At 32.4% G+C, this 26419-nt stretch overlaps 1 protein-coding gene across 1 annotated transcript in view; it reads left to right on the forward strand.

The window, feature by feature from the left end:
* Nucleotides 1-26419, forward strand: part of LOC133192915 (uncharacterized) — an 804603-nt gene that overhangs the window by 704061 nt on the left and 74123 nt on the right. The window contains 1 exon segment of the mRNA XM_061328921.1: nt 18234-18464. Within this exon segment, the coding sequence (XP_061184905.1) occupies nt 18234-18464 (231 nt within the window).

The raw sequence follows: 26419 nt of genomic DNA on the forward strand, positions 1-26419 counted from the left end.
TTATTCTTTCTCCACTGACCTTGAATTTGCTGGAATGACCTTGGATCAAAACCATGACACACCCTTGGATGATTGGCAATCTTTGTACCAAGTATGAGCTTCCAGTTAATCCAAAAAATCATAGCCTGGGCAAACTTGGAGGGACAGACGGGCAGCTAGACAAGCGGACAGACAGACGGACAATATGATTCCTAATCCTCCTCCCCCCAGCCCGGACACTTCGTTTGCAGGGGATATTAATTCCTATGTTAAATTTTGAACACCCATTCTGATTTGAAAAAAAAAAATCTTTACCATTTCAGGGAGATATTATGTTTTCTCATTCCGGCCCACAGGTTTCTAGAGAATAATTTTTTCAAATGACCTTTCCAATTTTTACTACTTGTATTTCTTAATTATCTTCTGTTGGAAGAGAATGTGGTCATTCATTTGATCAACAACGTTTGGTTGATACTGACCCAGTGATTCTTGAAAAGATAAGAATAAGGAAAAAATTACAAGTACCAGGTTTACAGCGACAACGTCGATTATGCTTACACCGAGAAAGCCAACATCGAAGTCAGAGAACAAACAAATTTTGAGCAGGAAGTCTTACTTAGCCTTTGGCATGAGAGATGGGGTACTGATTAAAAATTGAAATTATTTTTATATAGTCAATTTTTTTTACGATCGACGTTTTGACGCACCCCCCCCAAAAAAAATGATTGAAAACTTCGCCTCTGAAGGGAAGCATTTTATCTAATTCCGGGTGGGGGGATATACGTTTACTGATGAGACGAAATTTAATCAACTATCAGTCCTATAAATATGAATGATTGCTTCGGAATATTTGGTTACAATTACATGACTTTCATATTTATTTATACACGTAAGTTAATGTCAGCTAAGAACTAAATTAACATCTGCTATAGACAAAACCAATAAATTTTTAGCTATTTAGGGTTATCTACATATATAGATCTATTTGTAAGAACCACTTTTTATAAAACAAATTTCGCCTATGATATACTGTATGTGTACTTAAAAAAACGGGCTTCATATTTTAGCGGCTTTGGCGTGGACAACGATGCGCTAATTCATGAGTACCGCTTTATCTATACAATACACGGCACGGACATGTGTAGCGCTAAGTCATGATTACGCCAAGAACTACATACCCCTTGATTGCACTAAATTTTGAATATTAATGTACACGTACAGTATTTGGCACTCTAATTGATTAACCATTTTATTCGGATGTCGATCAACAGATTTTTTCCCTCAAAAAATCCGGAGTGCAAAATAAGTGAAACTGACCAATGAAGATGTTAAAAAAATCCTGATTCCGCAATCGCATCATCTCGGGCGTTTCCGTCAAAGGTCGGAAAAACAACCCCGAATGTTTTAACATTACCGGATGTTAAAATTTTATACAAGATGGAGTCGCTTCCTATTTATTAAGGATAGGCGGAGTTGAAAGTTCCTTCTAGCTAATTAGTATATTTTAGGTAATATCTTTACATTCAATAAACTTAAACTCAATACTCAACAGATAAAATATCTTCCCTCATTGAGGGAAGATCTTTTAAAGTCATTTATTTCAAAGTTTGGGAAAGGGGGGGGGGGGGGAGTCTACGTAATACATTCGTTTTTTTCCGTTAGTTGAAAAGGCCCGAGAAGTGGCGTCTGACTAATCTTGGTCTAAAAACACTTTGACAAACCCAAACCACGCAGTTTTATTCAGGACACGTGTACAGTAAAATGAAAAAAGTATTCAATCCAGTTAATTTGAAAAAAAAAAATAGTCCGGCATTTTTTCAACCTCGTTCGGTTAATTTATTAATAAATCTTTTTTCCGTGAAGGAGGAAGGCATAGACGAAGGATTAAATAAAAATTATTTCCAGGTGCACAAAAGCACCCGTGCATGGACTTCATTTTAGTACTACATACTGTGATTAAAGTTGAAAATAATCAACAAATAGATTTACACAATAGAGAGATTATGATTGATATTGTAAATAAAATTCAGAAAATTGAACAATATTTGATACAGGAACTACCTGGTATATATGTACATGAGCAAATGACTCTCTCTCTCTCTCTCTCTCTCTCTCTCTCTCTCTCTCTCTCTCTCGATCGTATTTTTTAAAACTACCCCAGAAAAGTAATGTACGTAAGTTACAAGTCAATTATTTGAAAGAAAATACTCAATTCTATACGATACAAATAGTTTATGATACAAAGGCTGCCGATTATGATTTTAATAATTGAAATAAAGTTGTCAAAGTGTACTAATTAAGAATGATAAATTTGTGATATTCAGTACATGTAGCTGCACTGAAGTTCACTGGTCTGAAAAAAAAATGGGATGGATGACCAGAGACTCCGGTCCGTCAATAATTTTTTTTTTTTTTCGGAAAGCTACATGTACAGATCTGCAGTTAGATATTCAAGTGATACTAAAATTTTCCTGGTGTGTACCTTTTCCGTCCCAATTGATATTTAAAAAAATATGTTATATGCATTCTGAAATTTACAGTTCTGGACATACGATATAGGTTTATTGTTATCTACATGTATAACCCGCTACCGATATTTAATCCCACAACAAAATTATGATGTTAGCATACTATACTTAAAAAAGATCATTTACGGGTTTTGAATTAATTATAAAAACAAAATCTTGAAGTATTTTATTAAAACTTTACTATCAACCCTGTAATATAAATAGGCATAGTGCAACACAGAAGTCGCTTATGAAGTTCAGACCTTGGCCACGTGACGGAGTTACATATCAATGTTTAATCCATTTCATTGTTTACTTTTCAATAAAATAACGAATCATTTTTAAAGTAAGACTGGTCATCCTTATGATTCGGAAGATTCTCTTTAAAAGCTTAAAGTTGGTATAATCATGATAAAAACCTGTGATGAAAAAAATATGACTGGAAATATTTGTGTTGAAAACGGATTAATTTACTGTTTCAAAACGTAGAGAAAGCGCAAAGCTTGTGCGTTTAATGGTTAAATTAAAGTAACCGCAGATCGCTAGTCCATACGCAATGAATCACCAAATTAAAAGTAAAATTACACTCGGTTGGGAAATAAATTGTTGGTAACGTTAAAACAATTGAAATATGGAGATAACGAACATTTAAAATTTAAGACTGATTAAGAGATTCAAAATCACAATACTTTTAATTAGAAAACATAGAGCACAAGGTTGTTCAACAAAGATATTTTCACTCAACCTTTACAAATATAATATACACATTATATTTCAAACTCGACTCTGAACAAACCGGTGTTTACAAAAGCTTTGAAGTGTGTACCTGTCACTGATTTCTTTTCATATTCATGAAAATCAAAGAACCCTACCTTCAACGCGCAGCTTCGTATGCTGCCTATAACTATTGTTTGACATTTTTAGATGATGATTCAAATAATAAAGACATTAGTTAATAATAAAATTCAATTTTAAAAATTGTAATAGATGTTCGAAATTTGACGAGTAACCGGGGACCACAGATAAACCTTATTGAGACTTGTTCTTTAAAACAAAGATAAACCAACATAATCTCAAATATTCGATATTAATAATTGTCCATTAATTGTCGTGTTTACAAAATAGACTTAATACGCCGATTTTTATTTTGTTTATGACTGTAGGTCAATGGTTCACACGCGGTGGGTCGCTTTAGATCTTCTCGGCCGCGCGTGATCGAGGGATGGGTTACGTATTGGTAAACAGACTAGAATCTGGGGTTCAGGTGAATGTAAGAATCACGCAGTTAATGATTGTGAATAATTTGACCCTTAAAAGTTTTTTCGCGTTTATATTGTTTGCTTTCATATTTAAACAAAGAAAAGATACTTGTACTTTTTTCTGTTTCTCTCTCTTTCTCTCTTGGAAGGTTCTTTATTTTAAAACACAATAAAAAGAGAAAGTTGTCACTGAATAATCTGAATAGGAACCAAAGAGCACGTTTAAAACCTAATTCAAAAAAATTAGGATACAGCGTTGAAAGATGTATTATTTATGGCAAGTTTATTTCAGTTATACGCATAAAGAGTTCTTCTTCACTAGCCAAATGAAAACGGGTCCTTGTTTACGGGTCTAGCTTTTTTTCCCTACCATACATAAGACTAGAACAAAATAATATTTTCATGAGACAAAGAAGGTATAAAGGAACATCTTTTTATCGACAGCCATATAGAAATATTTTTTTCGTTTTTGAGTTATAAAGCAAAAACTTTCAAGGGCCCTAGATCCCTAATTTAAGGGACCAGCTCCTTTTTAGTGGGGTCAAATAAAAGGTAATTAAATTGTACGAAATTTTTATTCTACATGTCTTAATAAAATATTTCTTATTTATAAGATACAAAGGAAAACATGTGTCAATTTTTGCTCTTTCATGCGTCCTAATTTTTGACCCCTATCTAGCGGCAGTTTGAACGCAGAAATCAAAAAACAAAAACCAATGTTCACAACTTCATTGCTTCTGTTTCTTATATTCAGTAGTATTTGTGTTCCAACCTTTGTAGTCTCGGAATATTTGTCTGGAAATTAAAGACTCTAAATTTTCACTTAAAGGGAAATAACTCGAAAGCGGAAGTGGATTTTGGAAAAATATTATATTATTCTGATAGAGTTTTGTAACGTCTATAAACTCTGAAATTTTGATTAAAATCCGTTGAGAAATAAGCAAGATATGAGGCATCAAAGTCAACAAGTAGGAAAAAGAAGATAAAAATTTGGGCTGTAGCGGACGTTGATGTTTCGCATTTCGGGTAAAAATGAACATACAAGTACAAATCTACATATGTTGCTCTATCATCACTGAAAATCTCACGTTCCTGTGTTAAGTGCTTTTTTTGAAAATGCCCGGACAAACTAACCCTCCAAAATCACCAAATCTCGAAAATCTCCGGACCGGAAGTGACGTCGTCAAAATAAAAAAAATATATATTTCTAGATTTTTTAATTCTCTATCAGACCTGAAAGTTTCATGAAAATCGGGCGAGCCGTTTCCGAGAATTCGCGTGCACAAAAGCGGTAGGAAAAAAAAATAATAAAAATAGTGGAAAAGAAACCTAAGAATAACAGTAAGGTCTTCCACTGAAGTCGGAAGACCTTAACAATAGAATCACTATAAGGTCTTCCGTGAAGACAGAAGACCTTAATTATAATATTTATTATCAATTTTCAAACAAATTATATACTATGCATTCTAAAAAGAGTCTCTTTTAACCATACTCATATCATCGAAATATATTGAAAAACAAAAAAGTTTAAAAATTCGGCTTTTTTAATTCGCTTCCGGTAGCGACTGGAAGCACTGTTGACGCACTAAAAAAGCAATTCTGGTAATCTAAAAGACATGTTCTTTAATCTTTTATAAGTCTCCAGTTCATACCTTTAGTCGTTCTTTAGATACGCCGGGAACAAAATTCCATTTAAAAATCAGGAATTTGCCCATAATTTGGAACCGGAAGTGAATTTTCCAAATTTTACTTGTGATGAATAAAGTTCATATGATAACGCATCTTTTATGAAAGTTTCATTGAAAACTACTAAATAGTTTTCGAGAAATCGCGTGCACAGAATTTGGTCCAAAAAAAGAATAATAATAAGAAACAGTAGAATCACTATAAGGTCTTCCGTGAAAACGGAAGACCTTAATAATAATGAGAAACAGTCACTATAAGGTCTTCTGTGAAGACGGAAGACCTTAATAAAAACAGTGAAAAAGAAACTTAAGAATAACAAGAAGGTCTTCCGCTGAAGACAAAAGACGTTCATAATAATAATAATAAGAAGAAACAATAGAATCATTATAAGGTCTTCCGTGAAGACGAAAGAACTTAATTAATAATAACTAGATACTCGTTGCGAGAAACGAGAGGTTTTCCGTCCGAATAACCATCCTTATATGTGATATTCTTTGCACGTTAAATTAAATTTATATGTGCTCTTTTCTTCACCTTAAAATATAACATGGATCTTTTAAAAAAAAAAATACCTGCATTACATTTAAAACAATGTTGCTTATCTTTCGGCGCATTAAAATTACAATTAAAATTTTAAGATTCCTTTCTTGTACATTCCTTACCGAAGGTTTTGGGTTAATAAAAAGTTCTCTGAAGCTTTTATGAATTTTGATTGTGAAATATCATAAAATGTCAAGAATGGAAATCAATAACATAATTCCTTGGATTTTACTATAGTAAAAGTATCAAAGGTTTAATGTAGTAAATCAAAGTTTCAAAGTTTTTACTATAGTTAATCAAAGTTTCTAAGTTTTTACTATAGTAAATCAAAGTTCCAAATCTTCACTATAGTAAATCAAAGTTCAAAAGTTTTCACTATAGTAAATCAAAGTCCCAAAGTTTTTACTATAGTAAATCAACGTTTCAAAGTTTTTACTTTGATACTATAATTAACTATGGTAAACTATAGTTAACTAAAGTTTACTACAGTATTTTATTCTTAGGGTTACCTCAAAAGCGGAATTTTTCCGACTAAGTCCACATCCATGAATAGCCTGGAATGTTTCTTAAAAAACATGTCTCGCCCTTTGACGGTGAAGGATTCTGATACCATTTATTTTTGCTAGACAATATTAAAAAATATTGGTTTTCTTATATTTGTGGGTTTCTATTCTTTAAATGGGAGACGAGTTCGCATAGAAAAAAAAATTCCACCTAAAACTTTCTATAGATATTGATTGCTTTAGTCAGACAAGCTTTTTGAAAAACTATTGCTTATAATACAATATTCATTACCGTTGTGTAATCCCTCTAACTTCTCATTCTGACATACATAAATATATAAGAAATAACAGTTTTTAGTTTGAAATGTTTAACAGATAAAGTGTAAACGTAGACCCAACGATTTTGACAATTTTAAGAGGTGAATATGTAAAAAATTGTTTGTGAAGTTTTAAAACAAATTATATATTTTGCATTCTAATAATGTAGGGTTATTGAACTTATATTGGTGAATATTGGCATGAGTTGGCTGTAGAAAAGCACAAGCTTTGGAGTGTATTTGTGCAGCCAACGAGTGCCAATATTCACCAATATAAGTTCAATAACTCCATTATTATATAGCTAAAACATCTTCCATTGATTTATATTAATTATTGCAGTTAAATAACTCAAATTAATAAGAATTTGTTAGTATCGGTATATAAATTAACGTCTATCCTGTAAGTGTTTAATATCGCATCATTCCAATGACCGTACCAAGCGTTATGATTTCCTTATTGAGGTTTTATTAAGGCTAATACGTACTAAATTATTTTTAAAAAAAAATCAATTTTGAGTGAAAATAAACCTTCTCTCTTACCTAGCTGCCACTACCTCTCATAAATTTGCCTTTGAGATCGACCAGACGACCTTTTTTGTTTACAACGGGGCGTTCGATATTGCACGCTCGTATTCGGAATGTTTCGGATATACTCAAATAAAAACTCAGCGTTCAATAAAATGCCAAGATATTGAACGCTAAAATTCTCTCGACTTTTAGTAGTTTTTCATTATAGACTATTTATTAGCTATATAATAGACTCTCTATTAGCCCTATCATTTTCATACAAAAATAAAATGTTTGAAAAAATCGATTTTTGAAATTCACTTCCGTGAGCGACCGGAAGCGCCGAGGACAAACGAAAAGTAGACCAGGCTTGTATCTATCACGATCTATAATTTCTGAAATTCTGAAACAAGAGGTCTTCCGTCCGATTCTCCATCCTCTAACCATTAACTGCTAACCATTACACTATTGCCCCCCCCCTTTCAAAGTGAAATATAACAAATGTGTAGAGTTTGAATTTATCAATTTTACAACAAATTATATATTTCTCATTCTGAAAAGATTCTCTATTAACCCTATTAATATCATAGAAAAATATTGAAAAACTGAAAAGTTGAAAAATTTGACTTTTTTAATTCGCTTCCGGTAGCGACCGGAAGTACTGATGACGAAAATCAAGGTAGATTTGCATATCTAGAAGTCATGTTCTATAATCTCTAACAAGTTTCCACTTCATATCTTTAGTTGTTCTTTAGATATCCCGCGGACAATATTTCATTTTAACATCAGAAAAATGTCCATAACTTGGAACCACAATTCTTTTAAATGTAACAATGCCATTAAATGACGCGTTATCCATAAAAGATTAATGAAAAACCACAGAATAGTTCTCGAGATATTGCTTGGACAAAATATGTCTAAAAAATAAGAATACTAATAAGAAACAGTAGACGAAAGACCTTAATTTTAATAATAAATAGCAACTCGTTGCGAGCAACGAGAGGTCTTCCGTCCTATTCTCCAATCTTTGTAATATTGTATGCAATTAAACATACTTATATATGCTAGTAATATTGACACACACAGGAAATGCGCACATTAAAAGAAATGCTTTATATGGTAAATATCACAATGAAATAGGTCTAATTCAACGCAGACGTTTGAGGAAAAAATTGGATCAAAATTATTGTTCAAAGTTCATTTTATGTCATTTCAGGCAAAATATTTTTTTTCTTAGATGACAAGGAACATATTTTATGTTAAAATTTTGTTTAAAAACAAACAAGAAGGAGGGATACTCATTAACTCAATTTATTTCATCTTACTAGCAAAGAGTTGGAATTTCTAACAGGTACTCACAGATCAGATGACTGAAGGCCCATAATTCAATGTCAGATTACTTATTTATTGTCTTTGGAGGACAGAGTATTTATATTTTCGTAAACGGGCTATTCATTTCTAAAAACGCCATCTCCTGTCTTTAACTGTAACATTACCTCTATGAAAGTCATATCTTTTTAGAAATGGATAGAAAAGTCTTATTTGTATCAATTTTATATGATACTGAAATAAAAATAATATTTTTTATCCTTTTGATGAATCATTAACACTTTGCCTAAGAAAATAGCCAAAGTGGATTGAAATTCAACTGAAAAGAAGAATTTCAATCCAATGTTTACTAAAATGTCCACAATTAAATCAATGAGGACGTCGGAGAAAACATTTGATTCAATTTAATGTTTTCTCGGACGTCCGCGATTAATTCGATGCGGACGTCTCTGAAAACATTGGATTGAAATTTTACTTTCAAAAATATTTCAATCCAGTTTTGAAAACAGATAGATATCTCAAGTCTGGATTTATCAATTTTCAAACAAATTATATATTAAGCATGTTGAGAATAATCTCTATAATTCCTATAAATTTTATTTGAAAAAATAGAGAAACGTAAAAGTTGGAAAATTCAACTTTTTAAATTCGCTTCCGTTAGCAACCACAAGAGTGGACGACGAACGAAAAGTCACACAATGGCTAGTAATTTATAATCCCTGAAAGTTTCACATTGATATCTTTTACCGTCCTTGAGATTTTCCGCGGACAAAATGTCATTTTAAATTCAGAAAATGGTTCGTAACTTGGCACCGGAAGTAAATTTTCAAATTTTCTCTCGGTTGAAATAACTTTAGATAACAGCACATAGTTCCTGCAAATTTCATTAAAATCCATCTAGTAGTCTTTGAGAAATCGCGTGCACGAAATTAGATGTCTCAAAAATAATAGTAAGAAGAAGAAGAAACAGTAGAATCCTTATAAGGTCTTTCGTGATGTCGGAAGACCTTAATAAGAAACAGTAAAATCACTGTAGGTCTTCTGTTTTGAACGGAAGACCTAATAATAAGAAACAGTAGAATCACTATAGGTCTTACTTGTGAACGGAAGACCTAATAATAACAAGAAGAAAAGAGAGTGGAATCAATATAGGTCTTCCGTTGAAAACGGAAGACCTAATAAGAAACAGTAGAATAACTATAGGTCTTCCGTTGAGAACGGAAGACTAATTGGAAACTTGTTGCCATGGCATCAAAAAGATCTTCCGTTTTCTTTTGATACTGTTTGCATTGATTTTTGTATGTAGAGAAATATGTACAGTATATATATACTAGTTAAAGTAGGATAAAAATTGTCCTTTCAGTACTCACAGTCCATTGATTTTTACTTCAAAAATGAAAGTATTCTTTGTCCTTATACTGTGTTGTATGCATTGCTTTTTTGCATTTAGAGAAGCATGTTAAGACTATTTAAGTAAAAGTAAAGAGTGTTTAGACAACATCAGGACTTACGGTACTTTGATTTTTACTGCAAGATTGAAAATTTCCTTAACCTTATATATGAAGTGGTATGCATTACTTTTTGCATTTAGAGAAGTATATTTAGTCTGTTTAAGGGGGCCGACTGGGGTTTTTACTGCGCAATACTTCGCGCAGCATAGTAAAATACAGCGTATTTACTCTTTTAAAACAACTTTTTTTACATAATTTATTAAAATTAACAAAATAACGAAATCTCAGGTTGAAAAATCTAATTAAGTTTTTTAATAACTGAACTTTTAAACGATTTTTCAAATGATGGGTAGATAGACGTCGTAATAGTGTTTTTTTGACGTTATAAATAACCGCAGATCTTTCAGAGGGGTCATTAATTATGACATAAAATAAAAAGTAAACGTAAGGGCTAAGGAGTATCTAAAAACAACCTGTCAGACCTATGGTAGTTTGATTTTTACTGCAAAAATGAAAGTATACTCCGTCTTTATTTATGATAGTGTATGCATTGATGAAACATCAATATATTAGTTAAAAGTAAAAAGAATAGAGTAATAACAGAATGCCATTTCATTCCTCGTGGTACTTTGATGTTTAATGGATAGTGAGAGTAGCTTCCATGGATAAAATATAATATGCATTGACTAAACATGCCTGTTTATACTAGTTAGAAAAAAGTTTGTATCTAGAAAAGGGTTTTTCAGTACTTGCGGTACTTTGACTTTTACTGTAATTAAATGTAGCCTCCATCTTTATATAGATAGTATATGCATTAATTTTTGTATGTAGAGAAACATGTAAAGCCAACCTTCATGTCTGCCAATTCAGTACTAACGGTACTTTGATTTTTTTTAATCCAAACGAAAGTAAGTAAAATCTCCAAAACAAGTCATCTGATTTGAAAACAAATTATATATTTTGCACTTGTGGACCAACCTCTTTTATGCAAAAAAAAAATCTTGAAAAAATTAAAAAACAAAAAAGCAGTGAATTGACCGAAACAGAAATTCACCTCCGGTTCGAACAGGAAGTGATAAAAACAAAAAAAAAAAAAAACAACATATGTCGTTCAGTGATAAATATCAGGATCTAGTTATTCTGAAGTTTTCACTTCCTTTCCTCAAACCGTTTCCGAGAAAAACACCGGGAAAAAGTCCCATTTTAAAATTTAAAATACGGCCGTAACTTCGGACCGAAAGTGAATTTTTCAAAAAGGGATTTTTTTTTTAAACGTCAGATATCAACCTATTATCCTGTAAAAAATTGTAAAAATCTATCTAAACATCTCTGAGTAATCGCGCTCACGAAATTTGGGAGAATTTGGGAGAATAATGATAAAAAGAAACTAGAAACTTGTTGCCATGGCAACAAAAAGGTCTTCTATTTTGATACTGTTTGCATCGATTTTTGTTTGTAGAGAAACATGTACAGAATACACTAGTTAAAGTAGGGTAAAGTTTGTAAAATTGACCAGTACTATTAGTCCATAGATTTTTACTGCAAAATGAAAGTATTCTTTGTCCCTATACTATGTAAATGATATAGTGTCATTGTCTTTTGCATTTAGTGAAGCATATGAAGAGTATTTAAGTAAAGAGTATCTAGAAAACAACCTGTCAGTACTTACGGTACTTTGATTTTTACTGCAAAAATGAAAGTATACTCCGTCCTTATTCATGATAGTGTATGCATTGATTCCTGAATTTAGAGAAAGGTCTATATACATGTAGTAGTTTAAAAAAATAATGGAGTATCTACAAAATGCCCTTTCAGTCCTTGTGGTACTTTGATTTTTATTCGATAATGAAAGTAGCTTCAATTCCATTGGTAAGATATTGTAGGCATTGATTTTTGTGCATAGGAAAACATGCTTGCTAATACTGGTTAGAAAAAAGTGGATATCCAGAAAAAAATCCTTTCAGTACTTGTGGTACTTTGATTTTACTGCAATTTAATGTACTCATTTAATTAGGAAATACATATAAGATATATATAAGAAAGTGTATACATTAATTTTTTATGTAGAGAAATGTGTAAATACAACCTTCATGAATGCCATTTCAGTACTAACGGTACTTTGATTTTTTTTAATGCAAAACGAAAGTAGGTGAAATCTCTAAAACGGCATTCGCATTCGGGGACAAACCTCTATTACGCTTCAAAATATCCTGAAAAAAATATTAAAAAACAAAAAAGTCTAAAACTGACCGAAACAGAAATTCACTTCCGGTTCGGACAGGAAGTGATGAAAACAAACGAAACATACGTCGTTCAGTGACAAATATCAGGATCTAATACTTCTGAAATTTTCACTTCCTACCTCAAACCATTTCCAAGAAAAACACCGGACAAATGTCCATTTCAAAATTTGAAAAATGGCCGTAACTTCGGACCGGAAGTGAATTTTTCAAAAAGAACATTTTTTTAATAAACTTCAGATATCAACCTATTATCCTAGGAAAAATTGTTGAAATCTATCTAAACATCTTTGAGTAATCGCGCTCACAAAATTTGGGAGGAATAATAATAATTATGATAAAAAGAAACAATACGATCACTATAGGTCTTCCGTTGTGAACGCAAGACCTAACAATACAATCACTACAGGTCTTCCGTTGTGAACGAAAGACCTAATAACTAGAAAGCATGATGCTTTAATAGATCAAACATTTAAATAAAAAAAATGAGTACATTGAAGGATATTTGTCATCTTTTTATGTTCTGGCAAAATTGTGATGGTGTAATAAAAAAAAATATACGGACTGGATCAAGAATTATATATTCCACCTTAAGTTCATTAGGTTTTTAAAAAATATTTATAGTAATTATAATACACAATCAAACTAACAAATATATATATATATATATATATATATATATATATATATATATATATATATATATATATATATATATATATATATATATATATATATATATATATATACACATATAGCTTGGCTGTAGACGGGTCAGGTTTCCTATCTCAGTTCTCTCCCAAGCTATTATAATTGCTGTTTGATGTAAGTAAGTAACCCCACACATGTGCACTTCCTGTTATACTTTTTAAGCAGAAATAACACGTGCACTTCTTGTGATACTTCTTAATCTGAAATACAGGTTTTGTTCATGACTATGAAATCAAAACCATTTATTAAAGAATGGGTGACTGACATAGAACTTTCTTTGATGTATGTATATGGAAAAGAGGATCGGTATTAAGAGGGAATCTCTCTCTCTCTCTCTATCTCTCTCTCTCTCTCTCTCTCTCTCAGACATGTACATGTAAATTTAACATTTCAGTATCATAATGCCATATTGTAAGAAAAAAATTACCATTATAGAATACGAAATTTTGCATACATGTATACTGTAACTATAACCACATGTTCTGATCTATAATGAAATTATATTTCAAATTCCTATTTGCGCAAACTTCTCAAAAGATAAATTGAGACCGGGGGAGGGGGGCTTCAAAAGCAGAAGATGATTTTATGATTTATAAGGAAAATTAGGGATGTTAGTTGCATGTACATGTCTATCATTGCATAAAAATTGTGCAGGTATACTTATCCGACATATCAACAGACCTGTGCAATTTTTTAATCATTGTAATAATTCTTTTTTTTTTTCAGAAGAAACATCTATCAGAACATTATTTCATACAGAATCGCCTTTTCACATGATATTTTATTTACTCCTTGAGTATAAGGAGTATCTTGTGTTTTAAATAATTTAACGACTTTTTATCAAATAAAATAACCAAATCTAATCTATAGCTTAGTTTTCTTTCTTTTAAGTGGCAGATTTCAATTTATTTCTAAAGCCTTAATACAATATAACGATTTTCTATTGCTCAGTTCCATTTTAGTGTACATGTATTTAATATTTTTATATCGAAAATGAAACTCGGAAATCGGGATATTTGGCATTCAAATCGCAGAGTGGATTTAGAGAATAAAAAATAGTCTGCATTATAGAAGGCTTATTAACAGTCTTATTCTGAACTATATGAGATAGATAAAATTGCATGCCATCACTATAAATGTATACTGTTTATAATAGATTTACTTGAATGTGCTAGCTGGCATATATCAGGGTTTTTTCTATTTCTTTTAGATTCATACATGTGTAAATACATAAGCTTTCTTCGATAACTGTCAATACAGACCTACACTGCTCTGGCAACTTTATACTACACATACACTGAATGAGGTACTCTTACATGTAGTTCTAATGGAGTAAATATGGAACGTCTAAATATTTTTATATGGAGAGTGCAGACGTCTCCGACGTCCTCGATACTATTTCCGCCTTTATCTAAAAAGTCAATTGTTACAACGCGAAATGTACCAACAACGCAAAATGTAAGAAACTGGGATTATTACATTTTGCGTTATTACATTTTGCGTCGAGATCAACACAGAATGTAATAACGTAATAACACGATTTTTGGATTATTACATTTTGCGTTATAACATTCCGCGTTGATCTCGACACAAAATGTAATAATGCACTTTTTGGTTCTTACATTTTGCGTTACTTAATTTTTTCGTGGAGGACAACGTAAATTGTAATAAACAAAGTGTAATTATACAAAATATAATTATTTTTTTGTATTGTGTTCAACGCAAAACATCACAAAATTGAATAAAACATAACAATGGGGAAACTTGCTTTACTAAATAAACAGACAGACCTATGATTATGAGGCAAACGTTACGGCCTTTACGGACATTATTAATCTAATTGTATATTTTTTCTAACTTTTTTCCTAATAATTTTATTGAATACTTATTTAATTATTAACTTAACTTTTATTCACATGACTATTTATAAATTAGTCTGTATTATATATCCATCACTGACATTCTTAAATACCAAAGACTGACCATGGGTCCATTAAAAGCTCTTGATATGCATGTACGACGTATATGTGTACATTGGTTAGCAAACTAGAAATGTATGTGTCTGGCGAGGAGAAGCGTGGGGGGGGGGGGGGAGGGGGGAGTTACTTCGTATGTTGATCATTGTATTTTTATGCGCATGCAGAAACGGTCCATTTTATGATTTGGAGAGAGAGAAAGATTTTATTTTTGCTGGTCTGCAATGCAAGTGATTTGTAAAACATTATGAAATCTTAATTGTCAAGAATCCCCCTCCCCCGCTATATTTACCCTGCCAATAAAAATAAATAGATTTTCTTTATTTTTTTCTTTTCTAAATTTCATGCATGTGCCTATCAAAATGCAAAAGTAAACTAATACACTGATCATCGAAATTACCCCACCCCACCCAAACATACGTGCGCAGGCACGTTTCTAATTTGCAACACCTATGATTTGAATATCAACTGATGTTATATGGCTAATGAAATCAATATATGATGAAATCAAATCTAATGTAAGAATTAGCATATGTTTATTTTTCCTTTTGTTTTATTTTCTTTTCGTTTATTTTCTTCATCCACTTCTCAATTGAAAAAGATTCTCAACCCGACTGACCAAAACCAAAAAAAGTGATATTACATTTTGCATAATTGCATTTTGCTTAATCTCGACGCAAAATGTAACAACGCAAAATGTAATAATCCAAAAAATTGTTTGTTACATTTTGCTTTATTACATTTTGCGTTGATCTTGACTCAAAATGTAATAACGCAAAATGTAACAATCCTAAAAAGTATGTTTTTACATTTTGCGTTATTACATTCTGCGGTGATATCGACACAAAATGTAATAACGCAAAATGCCATCATCCCGGTTTATTGCATTTAGCGTTGTTATTACATTTCGCGTTGTAACAGTCATTAAATTTTAATATTTGAAATTCGGCCTTAACTTCAGAGACCGGTAGAGAATTTTTTAAAAACGGAATTTTATATAAACTTCACATATCAGCCATTGTCGCCCGCGTGGCGCAGTGGTTAGAGCGTCTGCTCTAGAGTCGCGAAGTAAGGAGTCGCGGGTTCGAATCCCACTTTCGGACGTGGAGAGCGGTCCTTCGGATGAAACCGTATAAACCGAGGCCCCGTGTCGCAGTAGGTGCTGGCACGAAAAAGATCCCTCACTGCTCAATGGCCGTAAGTGCCGAGTACAGGACAAAATTTGCAGCTCTCCACCGGCAAGTGGTGGCGTCTCCATATGAGTTAAAAATTCTCGAGAGGGACGTTAAACAACATACAAACAAACAAACATATTAGCCATTTATCCTCTAAAAAATTGTAAAAATCTATCCAAACATCGCTGAACTATCGAGCTCACAAAATTTGGGAGGAATAATCATAATAATAAAAAGAAACAATACAATCACTATAGGTCTGCCGTTGTGAACGGAATAATGATAATAACTAGAAACTCGTTGCGAGCAACGAGAGGTCTTCTCCTATTCTCCTTCCTTGTATTATTGTATGCAAGTAAACATATTTATATATGCTAGTAATAGTGACACACACAGGAAAACGCACTTTAAAGAAATACTTATTAAGGAAAAAATCACAACGAAATAGGTGGGTAGAATTCAACGCAGACGTTTGAGAAAACATTGGATCAAAATTAATGTTCAAAGTTCATTTTAGTCCAACAAAGCTATTCTTATAGGCACAATTGATTTTAAACCGTGTCTGTAATTAAATAGAATAAGAGATTATGCAAGAATATTTACTGTATAATACAAAAAGTACTTTCATAGTTTTAATGATCAGGTAGACTTGGAAATAATAGATGAATAAAAATGAGACAAAAATAACTTTTTAAAATGTTCTTCAAAGGCCAATGTGAGAAGTAATAATATGGGGTTAAAAAATAGACATTTTGTTAAAAGTCTGCATGTAATAGTGATAAATGGGAGACAGATAGATACTAGACCAATTATTTTGTTGATCCTAATCATACTATTTTTCTTGCTTTTGGGCAACAATTAAAGCTTCATTTATCAGTTTATGGATCCTCTAAATTATTGTATTGTACTCAAGTGACCGTTAAGGCCCTCGGGTCTCTTGTTCATCTTTTGCTAGCAAAGAGTTGGAATTCCTTACAGATGACTGAAGGCTTATAATTCAACGTAAGATTATTTATTTTATTGCCTTGGAGGTCAGAGTATTTATATTTTCATAGACAAGTTATTCATTTCCAAAAACGCCAGCTCCCCTGTCCTTAATTGTCATATTACCCCTATGAAAGTCATAATTTTTTTTAGAAATTATATAGAAAAGTCTTATTTGTATTAATTTTATATTATTCTGAAACTAGAATAATATTTTTTATCCTTTTGATGAATCATTAAAACTTTGTCTAAGAGAATAGTCAAGGTGGATTGAAATTTAACTGCAAAGAAGAATTTCAATCCAGTGTTTACTAAAACGTCTGCAATAAACTCACAACTCACTGCGGACGTCGGAGAAAACATTCCATTCAATTTTATGTTTTCTCGGACGTCCGCGATTAATTCGATGCGGACGTCTGTGAAAACATTGGATTGAAATTCTTTTTTAAAAAAGCATTTCAGTCCAGTATTGAAGACTAATATCTCTGTTACTTGAAAAGTCTATAGTACAAAGTTTTACTTAAGTTTATGACGTTTGTAAGGAATGGGGCTCCAAAGGGAATAGGGGGAGCGTTTGGGGAACATCTGTATCGGTCTCCGTTACAATTAGAACTAGTTATCTTTGAATCGGTTAATCAAGACCAATTGTTGGAACTGGTTATAACCCTTGAATGGGTCAATCAAGAGAACATATCTTGAATTTAAATCACATTATCCTAAGTGGGAATGTTATTTCATTTATCTGTGAAGAAAGCTTAGAGGTGTAATGAAGGAAAATGGACATAGACAATTGGACAAACTTTAATGTTGAGCCATTTGTTCATGTGTTGACCTTACCATGAATTTATATCACCATGAACAAAAACTTAATTTGTCAAAATATTGCTTCATTGAATTTTTTAAATTATAAATTCTCAAAAAATTAAACACAACCAAAAGCCAGTGAAACTTTGATCACCCACAGACATTGATTTCCAACAAATTAAATTGATTCCACAGTACTCCTCATAGAATTTTTTAACAAGCATATTTAAAAGTAGAACTAATTATTTATTTCTCTTTTGATCAGGTGACTATATGCAAAACCGATGTCCTGCCAAAGATACATCAGCTGCATGCAAACCTTGTGAAGATAGATTCATCTCATGCGTTAACAAACCAAATGGTAAAAGTTCAGTGGAAGGAGATATTTTCTCATATGTTTTCTGCCTTCAGAACAGAACTATTGAAATAGTCAAGTGCATTGATGGTCATTTTTTCCATTCCCTAGTGAAACAGTGTATTCCTCTCAATTTCTTTGGTAGGTTTCTTTACATAACTTAAATAATCATAAATTCTTATAATCTATTAATTTTTTTCTGCTTTGGTATATCTGGTTTGCCCTGGAATTCCATTCTGAAATATATATTCATTCATTTTTTTCTTAAAGAAAATTAAATGGATTTTAGGTCACCTGAGTACTCATGAGACCTATTGTTATCTGCTCTCGTCGGCCGTGCACTAACACCTGAACATTTTCAGCTTCTTATCTGGAACCACTGAACCAATTTCAACCAATTTTGGCCTATAGCATCTATGAATGAAGTAAAGTAAATTTTTGAAATTGACCCCTGTCAGCCTGGGGAATGGGTCTTAAACTGTCAAAATTAATGCAATCTTTAAAAATCTTCCTTTTTACTCCCGGACATCAAGCAGTCAAACGGTTGGCATAATTGTAATAAGCATTGAGCCCTCTATAACATTTTTGACATTCATGGCCCCTGGGTCAGGGGTTCTGGAGATATGGTGGAGCTCTATTGAATGTATAGTGAAAATGCATTATTTCTTAATAAATCTTCTTCTCTGCTCCTGGGTATTTGACAGACAAACTAAGTGAATGGTTATGTTGAGGAAGGGTGCCTCTTCCAAAATTATGAAATTCATGTCCCCAGGGTGCCCTTTCTAAATTGTGAAATGTGTGACCCCAGGATCGGGGATTCCTGTGGGGTGGAAGCACTATTAACTATTTTGTGGAAATGCATTATTTCTTTGAATGTATAGTCTGTATCTGCATATATCTACATCTTGGTAAGTAAACAAACTTAGTTTATAGTTATGATGAGCAATGGAGCCTCTTTGAAAATTGTGAATTTCATGGCCTTTGGTTTAAAACACGAATCCAATTCAATTGTGGGAAAGTTGCTACATGATACTCAGGTGAGGCCCATGGGCCTTTAGTTCAACAGTATAGCATTTTTGATAGTCCTGTTTTCATTAAAATGTATTTTTCAAGAAAAAAAAACCTCTTGCAATTTGGAGTGTTTTACCCAAAGATATTGGATGTTTTAAGTATTTCTCTACTGATAAAAAAATTTCAAACTACGATAATAACAAGGTTCTTCACTGTCGCCATCTTAATTTTTAGCTCTACTGGTAAGAGACCAGCATATCTTATGCCATAGTAAGGTGTCCGTCGTCCGTCTGTCTGTCTAGCTGTTCGTCTGTCTGTCTGTAAACAATACTACTCCTCTGATTTTAAATAGACTACACTAAGGTACATAATTCTGTATATATGGTGTTGCCATGGCGACTAAAAAATAGAAATTTCTGTGAAATACTTTTTAAATGTTACTCCTTCAACAGTTTTGGTCTGATTTCAATATAACAGTAGACTACAGTAAGAGAGCCTATAAGAGATCTCAAAAATTTAGGCGCCAGCTGGCTCCGAATAAAAAAAAATTAGTCATACATTTATATACAACATGTTTTCGATATTGAAATCACCAGGCCGAAACTCTGAGGCAATGTCAAGTTTTATTTGGTGTTTTAAATTTTCCTAAATGTGTTCAATTCTTATCCATAGTCCTTAGTAATTTTACTTGAATGTTTTCTAACCTCGCTAATAATTTTACTTTTGTATAAAATAACTTTTTCCTTTTTGGAAGGCATACTGAAGTTAACATAACAATGAAAACAATGCTATTACTTCTAAACACCTTTAATTAATTGTCATGGTGTAAAGTTGTTTACATATACCAGTGATAACAGTTTTTATATGATTGAATAATTCCTATCTCTTTGATTGGCTGAGATCCAACTTCGTAGGAAAATATTACATCATATTCACTTGCATATGACCTTCCAGGTAAATATAAAGATTTATTTTTCTCTACATTGGTCTAAAAATAGCTTGGAAATTTCCAAATTGATACACATAGTTTTGGAAAGCTATTTCACTTGCTACCGACCTCCACTCAGGTGAACATAACATAAGGGAATATATAATTTGGGGTGGGGTGGATTGCCCGTACCCCCCCCCCCAACACTTTTTTTTCTGAACGTCAATTTTTACTTTTAATTTAGAATAAAATTATTCATTGAAAGCCCCCCCCCCCAGTATTGGACCTTATAATCCCCCACCCCTAACCCAAAACAAAATCTGAAGTTAAGAACATTCTTCTCATATCGTGGGGTCTAGACAAAGATTTTTTCAGCTGTCATTGTTTTTTTTAAAAGTTAGTGGGCTCTGTGAAATTATAATAAGGGGAAGAGTCGGTGTGTCATTCAGAATGCTGACGTACAAGTGATCAGATGCGTGTGTATTAATTGGAGATCCAATCTCTTCCCTCGTAAGATAAGTAATATCCGCTGATATTGTCTTTTGTTCTTTTTTGACGAGGTTCGTTCCAGAGTTTTTGAGCAGATTTTTGTCTTGACCTTTATTTAAAAAATTCTGTATAATGTTTTAGTTCTTACAATAAATTTGGATTCTACAATGCTAACAAGTAGAGCTTTTTCAAAAAGCTTACCGTCTTTAGCAACAACCTTAAACAGTAAACTGACCTACACCTATCAGGCCGTATTATTCTTGTGAATTTCTTGTCTTTGTATTTATTCATTAGCTTTTTACTGACATTATTCCTACCAAGTAAAAGTTAACCAGACGCTCGGCTTTCTCGGCAGACCTCGGCTGATTCCGTCACCTTCAAACCATATAGATGAGGTACGAATCGGCCGAGGCATGCTAAGTGCTGCCGAGATAAGAAAGACAGTGCGAAACAAAGGGGAAAAGAATACATACAAGCTGTAAAGATAAATTCTGTTTACAATGAAAATATAGAAACGTTTTTTAGTAACTAGCATGTTATTTAGAATTAATTACTGCCATTTTCCACGTTCGTTTTGTCATATTTTTTTACGATTGAAAAACTTGAAAAATTGTTAAGTCGTACGAAAATTCGATCGTCAGAAAATTATCTCCCTTGCCTTGAACAGCATTTCAACCAATGAAATAATTGAAAATTTTCACATCATGTAATTTCTACCAATCGCAAAAGAGAGGAAGTGCATAGTCCGAAGACTGTAAAATACTTCAATTCTGTATACCGTCTTCCAAGGAAGACAGTAATTATACTATTTTCAACTAAAACCCCATGATTAAATTAACATGGACAAATATAGCAAATGTATTGTGAAAGTCCTGGAAAAAAAAATAGCCCACTTTAGGCTAAAAATTAACACCTTTTGCGTTGTATCTAAAAATTAACATCACAGACCCCCACTTTTAATTTTCTTTTCTGAATATAGAAGATATTTTTAACCATTCTGCTTAAATTCAGAAAAATGTCATTACTTTCAAATGATTTGATTGCTTGTTTAATTTTTAATGCCAGAAAAATGACATTTTATGAGTGCAAAAAGGTCAAATAATTGACTATGCGAAGTAATTTGAAACTTTTTTGTTGTCACAAATTTTAGAGAGACTATTCAAGATGAAAAAAGACTGTGTTTGTTCCCATACTTTAACTGAATAAAAATATTAGAGAAAAAACTTTGAAAAGTTGATTTATGTGTTAGACGTAATTACAGTGCAAAAAGGTCATATTAAATGCTCCGTAGCTCCAAAAGAAGCGCATTGACCCACATTTTTGGTTTTGATTTTTAACTAAGCTATGTGTATAGATTTCAAAAGTATACTTGATAAAAAATTCTCAATACTTTTGATAACAGGATCCAACCTCCTTAATAGAAAAATAATGTGCATAGATAAATTCGGCAATTTTTGAATTGAAGAGCGCATCCCTAAAATCAGTTATGATAGACCGACATATCGATGTTGTAAGGTATCCAATATAAATAACTGTCCCACCTGCCTGTTTACGCGGAAACAAAACTCCTCTCCGTAACAAAAAAGCGCACCAAGGGAGATAATTTCGAAACTTGCGTGTTTGCTTTTTTCTATGTAAAAAAAAACATACGTATGATATTTCCTGTGAAAGAAAGAAAGAAATAGAAAAAATACCCTTTGAGTACTTTAGTATTTTGATTTTAATGACCATATCGTGTATCCTCTGGATAGACCTCTATCAGATACGTATATCATAAAAAAAATATTCAAACAAATCTATATGGAAAGTAGCGAGTTTTTTTTTCAGTAACATTTGCAACACCATTCGATATATGTATGGTGGCCATACATATATCTTACATATTGCATGGATTGATGAGTAGCAATTTAAAAAAAAGTTGTCAGCAACCATTTATATAGACGTCGCCCGCGTGGCGCAGTGATTAGAGCGTCTGCTCTAGAGTCGCAAAGTAAGGAGTTGATCCTTACATCGACGGTTCGACTGCGGGACGTGGAGACCGGTCCTTTGGATGAGACCGCATAAACCAAGGTCCTGTGTCGCAGTAGGTACTGGCACGAAAAAGATCCCTTACTGGCCCTGAGTGCCGAGTATAGGTCAAAAGAGGGAACAAAAGAGACTGTTCTTTTGTTATTTTCCCTAAAGTTGTAGCAGTTTAAAAGAAAATTTTAAGTAACAGAAAACGGTCTTAAATTTTTTCAGATACAACGGTATATACAGCACAATGTAGAACAATATTTGCAAAATGCATATCGACTACCAATTTGCCATTAAATGAAGTGTCAATTAGTCACATAGCAAAATAAGTCCAGTTTTCTGTTTTTCAAATAGGGAATCCCCATTGTTCTGAAAACTTGCCTGAGACTTGAAACAGAATGAATTTGATATACGCATAAAGAGACAGGATTTTTCTTCAAAACTGCCATTTCCGATTTTTGTTTCAAAGAGGCATATTTTTGAAAATCACAAAAATCGAATAAAAATTATTATCCACCCGAAATGCAAAAGGTATACATTAAATAGCACACAATACTTCAGTGTCGCAACTGGTCTAGTGGAAAAGCGTGTGGACTCTATGCGAAGATTCTTTTACTTGAGAATGGGTTCAAATCCTGAAATGGCTGGTATATACATATTTTATTTATACACTATATTGGAAGTACAATGTATAATCTCTCTTGAGAGAGAAAGAGAGAGAATGTCAGAAAGTTAATGGGTAATATTTTGAATGCATGCGGAATTAAATTGTTTTCCTTGATATTGTGATCTAAAACTAAAAAGACATACATTTAATGTTATTATTTAGTGGCTATGTCTTAAACATTTTAAATAATTTAATTTTTTCATACTCATTTCGTTTCATTATTGTTCTGTTAATTAGTGGCTCAGATTTGACTTGAAACAACTAAATTGAAATCAGTTTACCAGTTTATCAGTATCTCTTTGGTTGTTATTTAACAACATAGAGATCAAAGCAACATATTACAATTATAACAACATATATGCGGGAGTAGAGCATATAACATATATACAAAATGTGTTTATAATTACATCATATTTCTATATATATAAATGTTATTAACTAGGAGGTTTGACTCAGTGGAATTTCTTGGATATTGCATCAACAGCATAATTCTTGGACACTTTTTATATATTGAAAATATTAAGGCAAGCTTGTTTACAGTACATCTTTCAAGATGATGTGCGAGCTGCACTTGCCATTAATTGTGCTTTTTATCTTTCTAACTTTTCTCGTGCAATATGTCGACAGTGACCATAGATGTTAGCCTGGTCCCCTGGCTCATCCTTGCCTAGTGACGCGGAGTCCACGAAGCAAAACGGACAGGGAACCAGGCTACATAGATGTGAAAAAAAGTTTACTAACAGGTCGCCAGTCTATCTTAGGAAAAACTATGCATGATATAAACATAAAATGTGAATGATATAAACATAAAATGTGAAATATTTCGTTATAACAAGCTGGACATACTGGCTGTATGAATAAAGTCATCTACGTAGCATTATCTATATTTAGAGATAACTCTTCTTGCGTCGTGGGAAGTCGCCCGCGTGGCGCAGTGGTTAGAGCGTCTGCTCTAGAGTAGCGAAGTAAGGAGTTGATCCTTACGTCGCGGGTTCGAATCCCACTGTAGGACGTGGAGACTGGTCCTTCGGATGAGACCGTATAAATCGAGGTTCCGTGTCGCAGTAGTACTCACTGCTCAATGGCCGTAAGTGCCGAGTATAGGACAAAATTTGCAGCTCTCCACCGGCAAGTGGTGGCGTCTCCATGAGTGAAAAATTCTCGAGAGGGACGTTAAAGAAAATACAATCAATCAATCAATCATGCGTCGTGGGTAATTAAATGTCCTTCTCGATTTAGGGAATAATCGCGAGTTTCTGCAACACCCTCTTTGTAACTCTCCAACGGCAAGTGGTGGAGTCTCCATATGAGTGAAAAATTCTCGAGAGGGACGTTAAACAACAAACAAACAAAGGGCTTGAGTCAGAAAGTACCATATATGGCCTATGAATTTCTTAATAAATAAAATTATTATAATAAATAATTATTGGTGGTTTCTTTATCTACTATACTTCATCAATGCAGGGGTAGGTAGTTTTGTACAAACCGGATGCTGGCTAGTTCATCGTAAAGCCTAAAACCTATAAAGGTTTCGAGTTTTCCGAATTTTCTACAGATTTTGCATACTTATTTTAAAATTTCAAGTGGGGAGCATTCCTCTCGGAGAAAAATTCAAATATAAAATCAAACACTGGTATCTAACGCATATTTTTGAACAAGTTTTTTTTCTCCGAGAGGAATACGCCCCATGTTTAAAATTAATATGCAGAAACCAAAGTTATATAACATCGCAATTCAATTTCATCATATCAAAAAACTTAAGGATTCATTCCAAGATAAGAAAACTCACTGTTAATTATAAGAACAGAAATATAAAAAGGCTTAGTACAAACGTCAAAATAATGGGGGAAAAAAAGGGTAGGAGCATTCGCGCTAGCCAATGCTTTCCACATTTTGCATGTCTGTCCTGGATCATTGAATCCCTCTTCAGAAGTTTTTAACTATAATATTTACTAGTTCTTTTTTTAACATTTGATAAGTCTAAATATATGACTGCCGTAAAAAGAAAAGAGTCCTCATATCTTGACGTCACAATAAGCAGAAAATGACGTCAAAGTCACGGAATTAAAAACACTAAAATGGCTTTTGTCGATGAGCTTCTCGTTCTCGTCATGTAGATAGAATGAAATAAAACAGGATTTTCAGGTGTTAAAAGAATATCATTTTATTCGAAATATGATGCGGAAAAGTTTAATAAATAATATTATTACTGTTAAGAGCCAGTCTGCGAGAAAACCATGCAAAATTCAAAAAATCGTCCAAATGGAAGGTTGCAACATAGGATTTTTTAGTGGCTTAAAATTTTCTACATAAAAGCAGAATTCAGAATATCTACAAAGAATTGTCAAACCTCGCATCTATTTTTAGTAACAGCTCATTTGCATATTTGTCGAAAATCACACTAAATTATATGGAAAAACCATTCAAATTGATTAATTCAAAAAGTGACCTTCTGCCATCAGTTTAGTTTCAAATTTTGTTTTCTTTTCAAAATCTTGGTCTTATTTATATAATTAATGAAGAAAAACATTATTCAAATGAATGTTCTATTTTTTTAAAGGTCTATTTATAGATCCTAAATCAATGAGTATGATATTTTAGCCATTTTTAGATGCTATTTTCTCTCAAGACCAAGTAAAAAATTAAATTGAAATAAGTGTTATCTTTAGAATGGTCTTAGGTCTACTACGTATTAAAATATTGAGCTTGGGAAATAATAACTACATGTTGAAAATTAACTTTGAAATACCATACTTCGCTACAATTTCACTTACCAGGTATTTTAAATAACAGTCCATTATCATATTTATAGACTATTTCTTAAATATCTTTAGTAAATAAAAAAAAAGATTCTAAATCTATCTAAAAAAAAAAAAAAATAGGAATATCTGATTTAGATAGTTCATATAAAATTCTATTGCTTATTTTAGCCCCCTGCAACCAATTTCCTGGAGTTAAATTGTTATCTCCCCTTGTTGGAACTCT

The sequence above is a fragment of the Saccostrea echinata genome, unplaced genomic scaffold, assembly GCF_033153115.1.
Source record: "Saccostrea echinata isolate AGI-Se365-2 ecotype Australia unplaced genomic scaffold, CSIRO_AGI_Sech_v1 ptg000025l, whole genome shotgun sequence".
Lineage (NCBI taxonomy): Eukaryota > Metazoa > Mollusca > Bivalvia > Ostreida > Ostreidae > Saccostrea > Saccostrea echinata.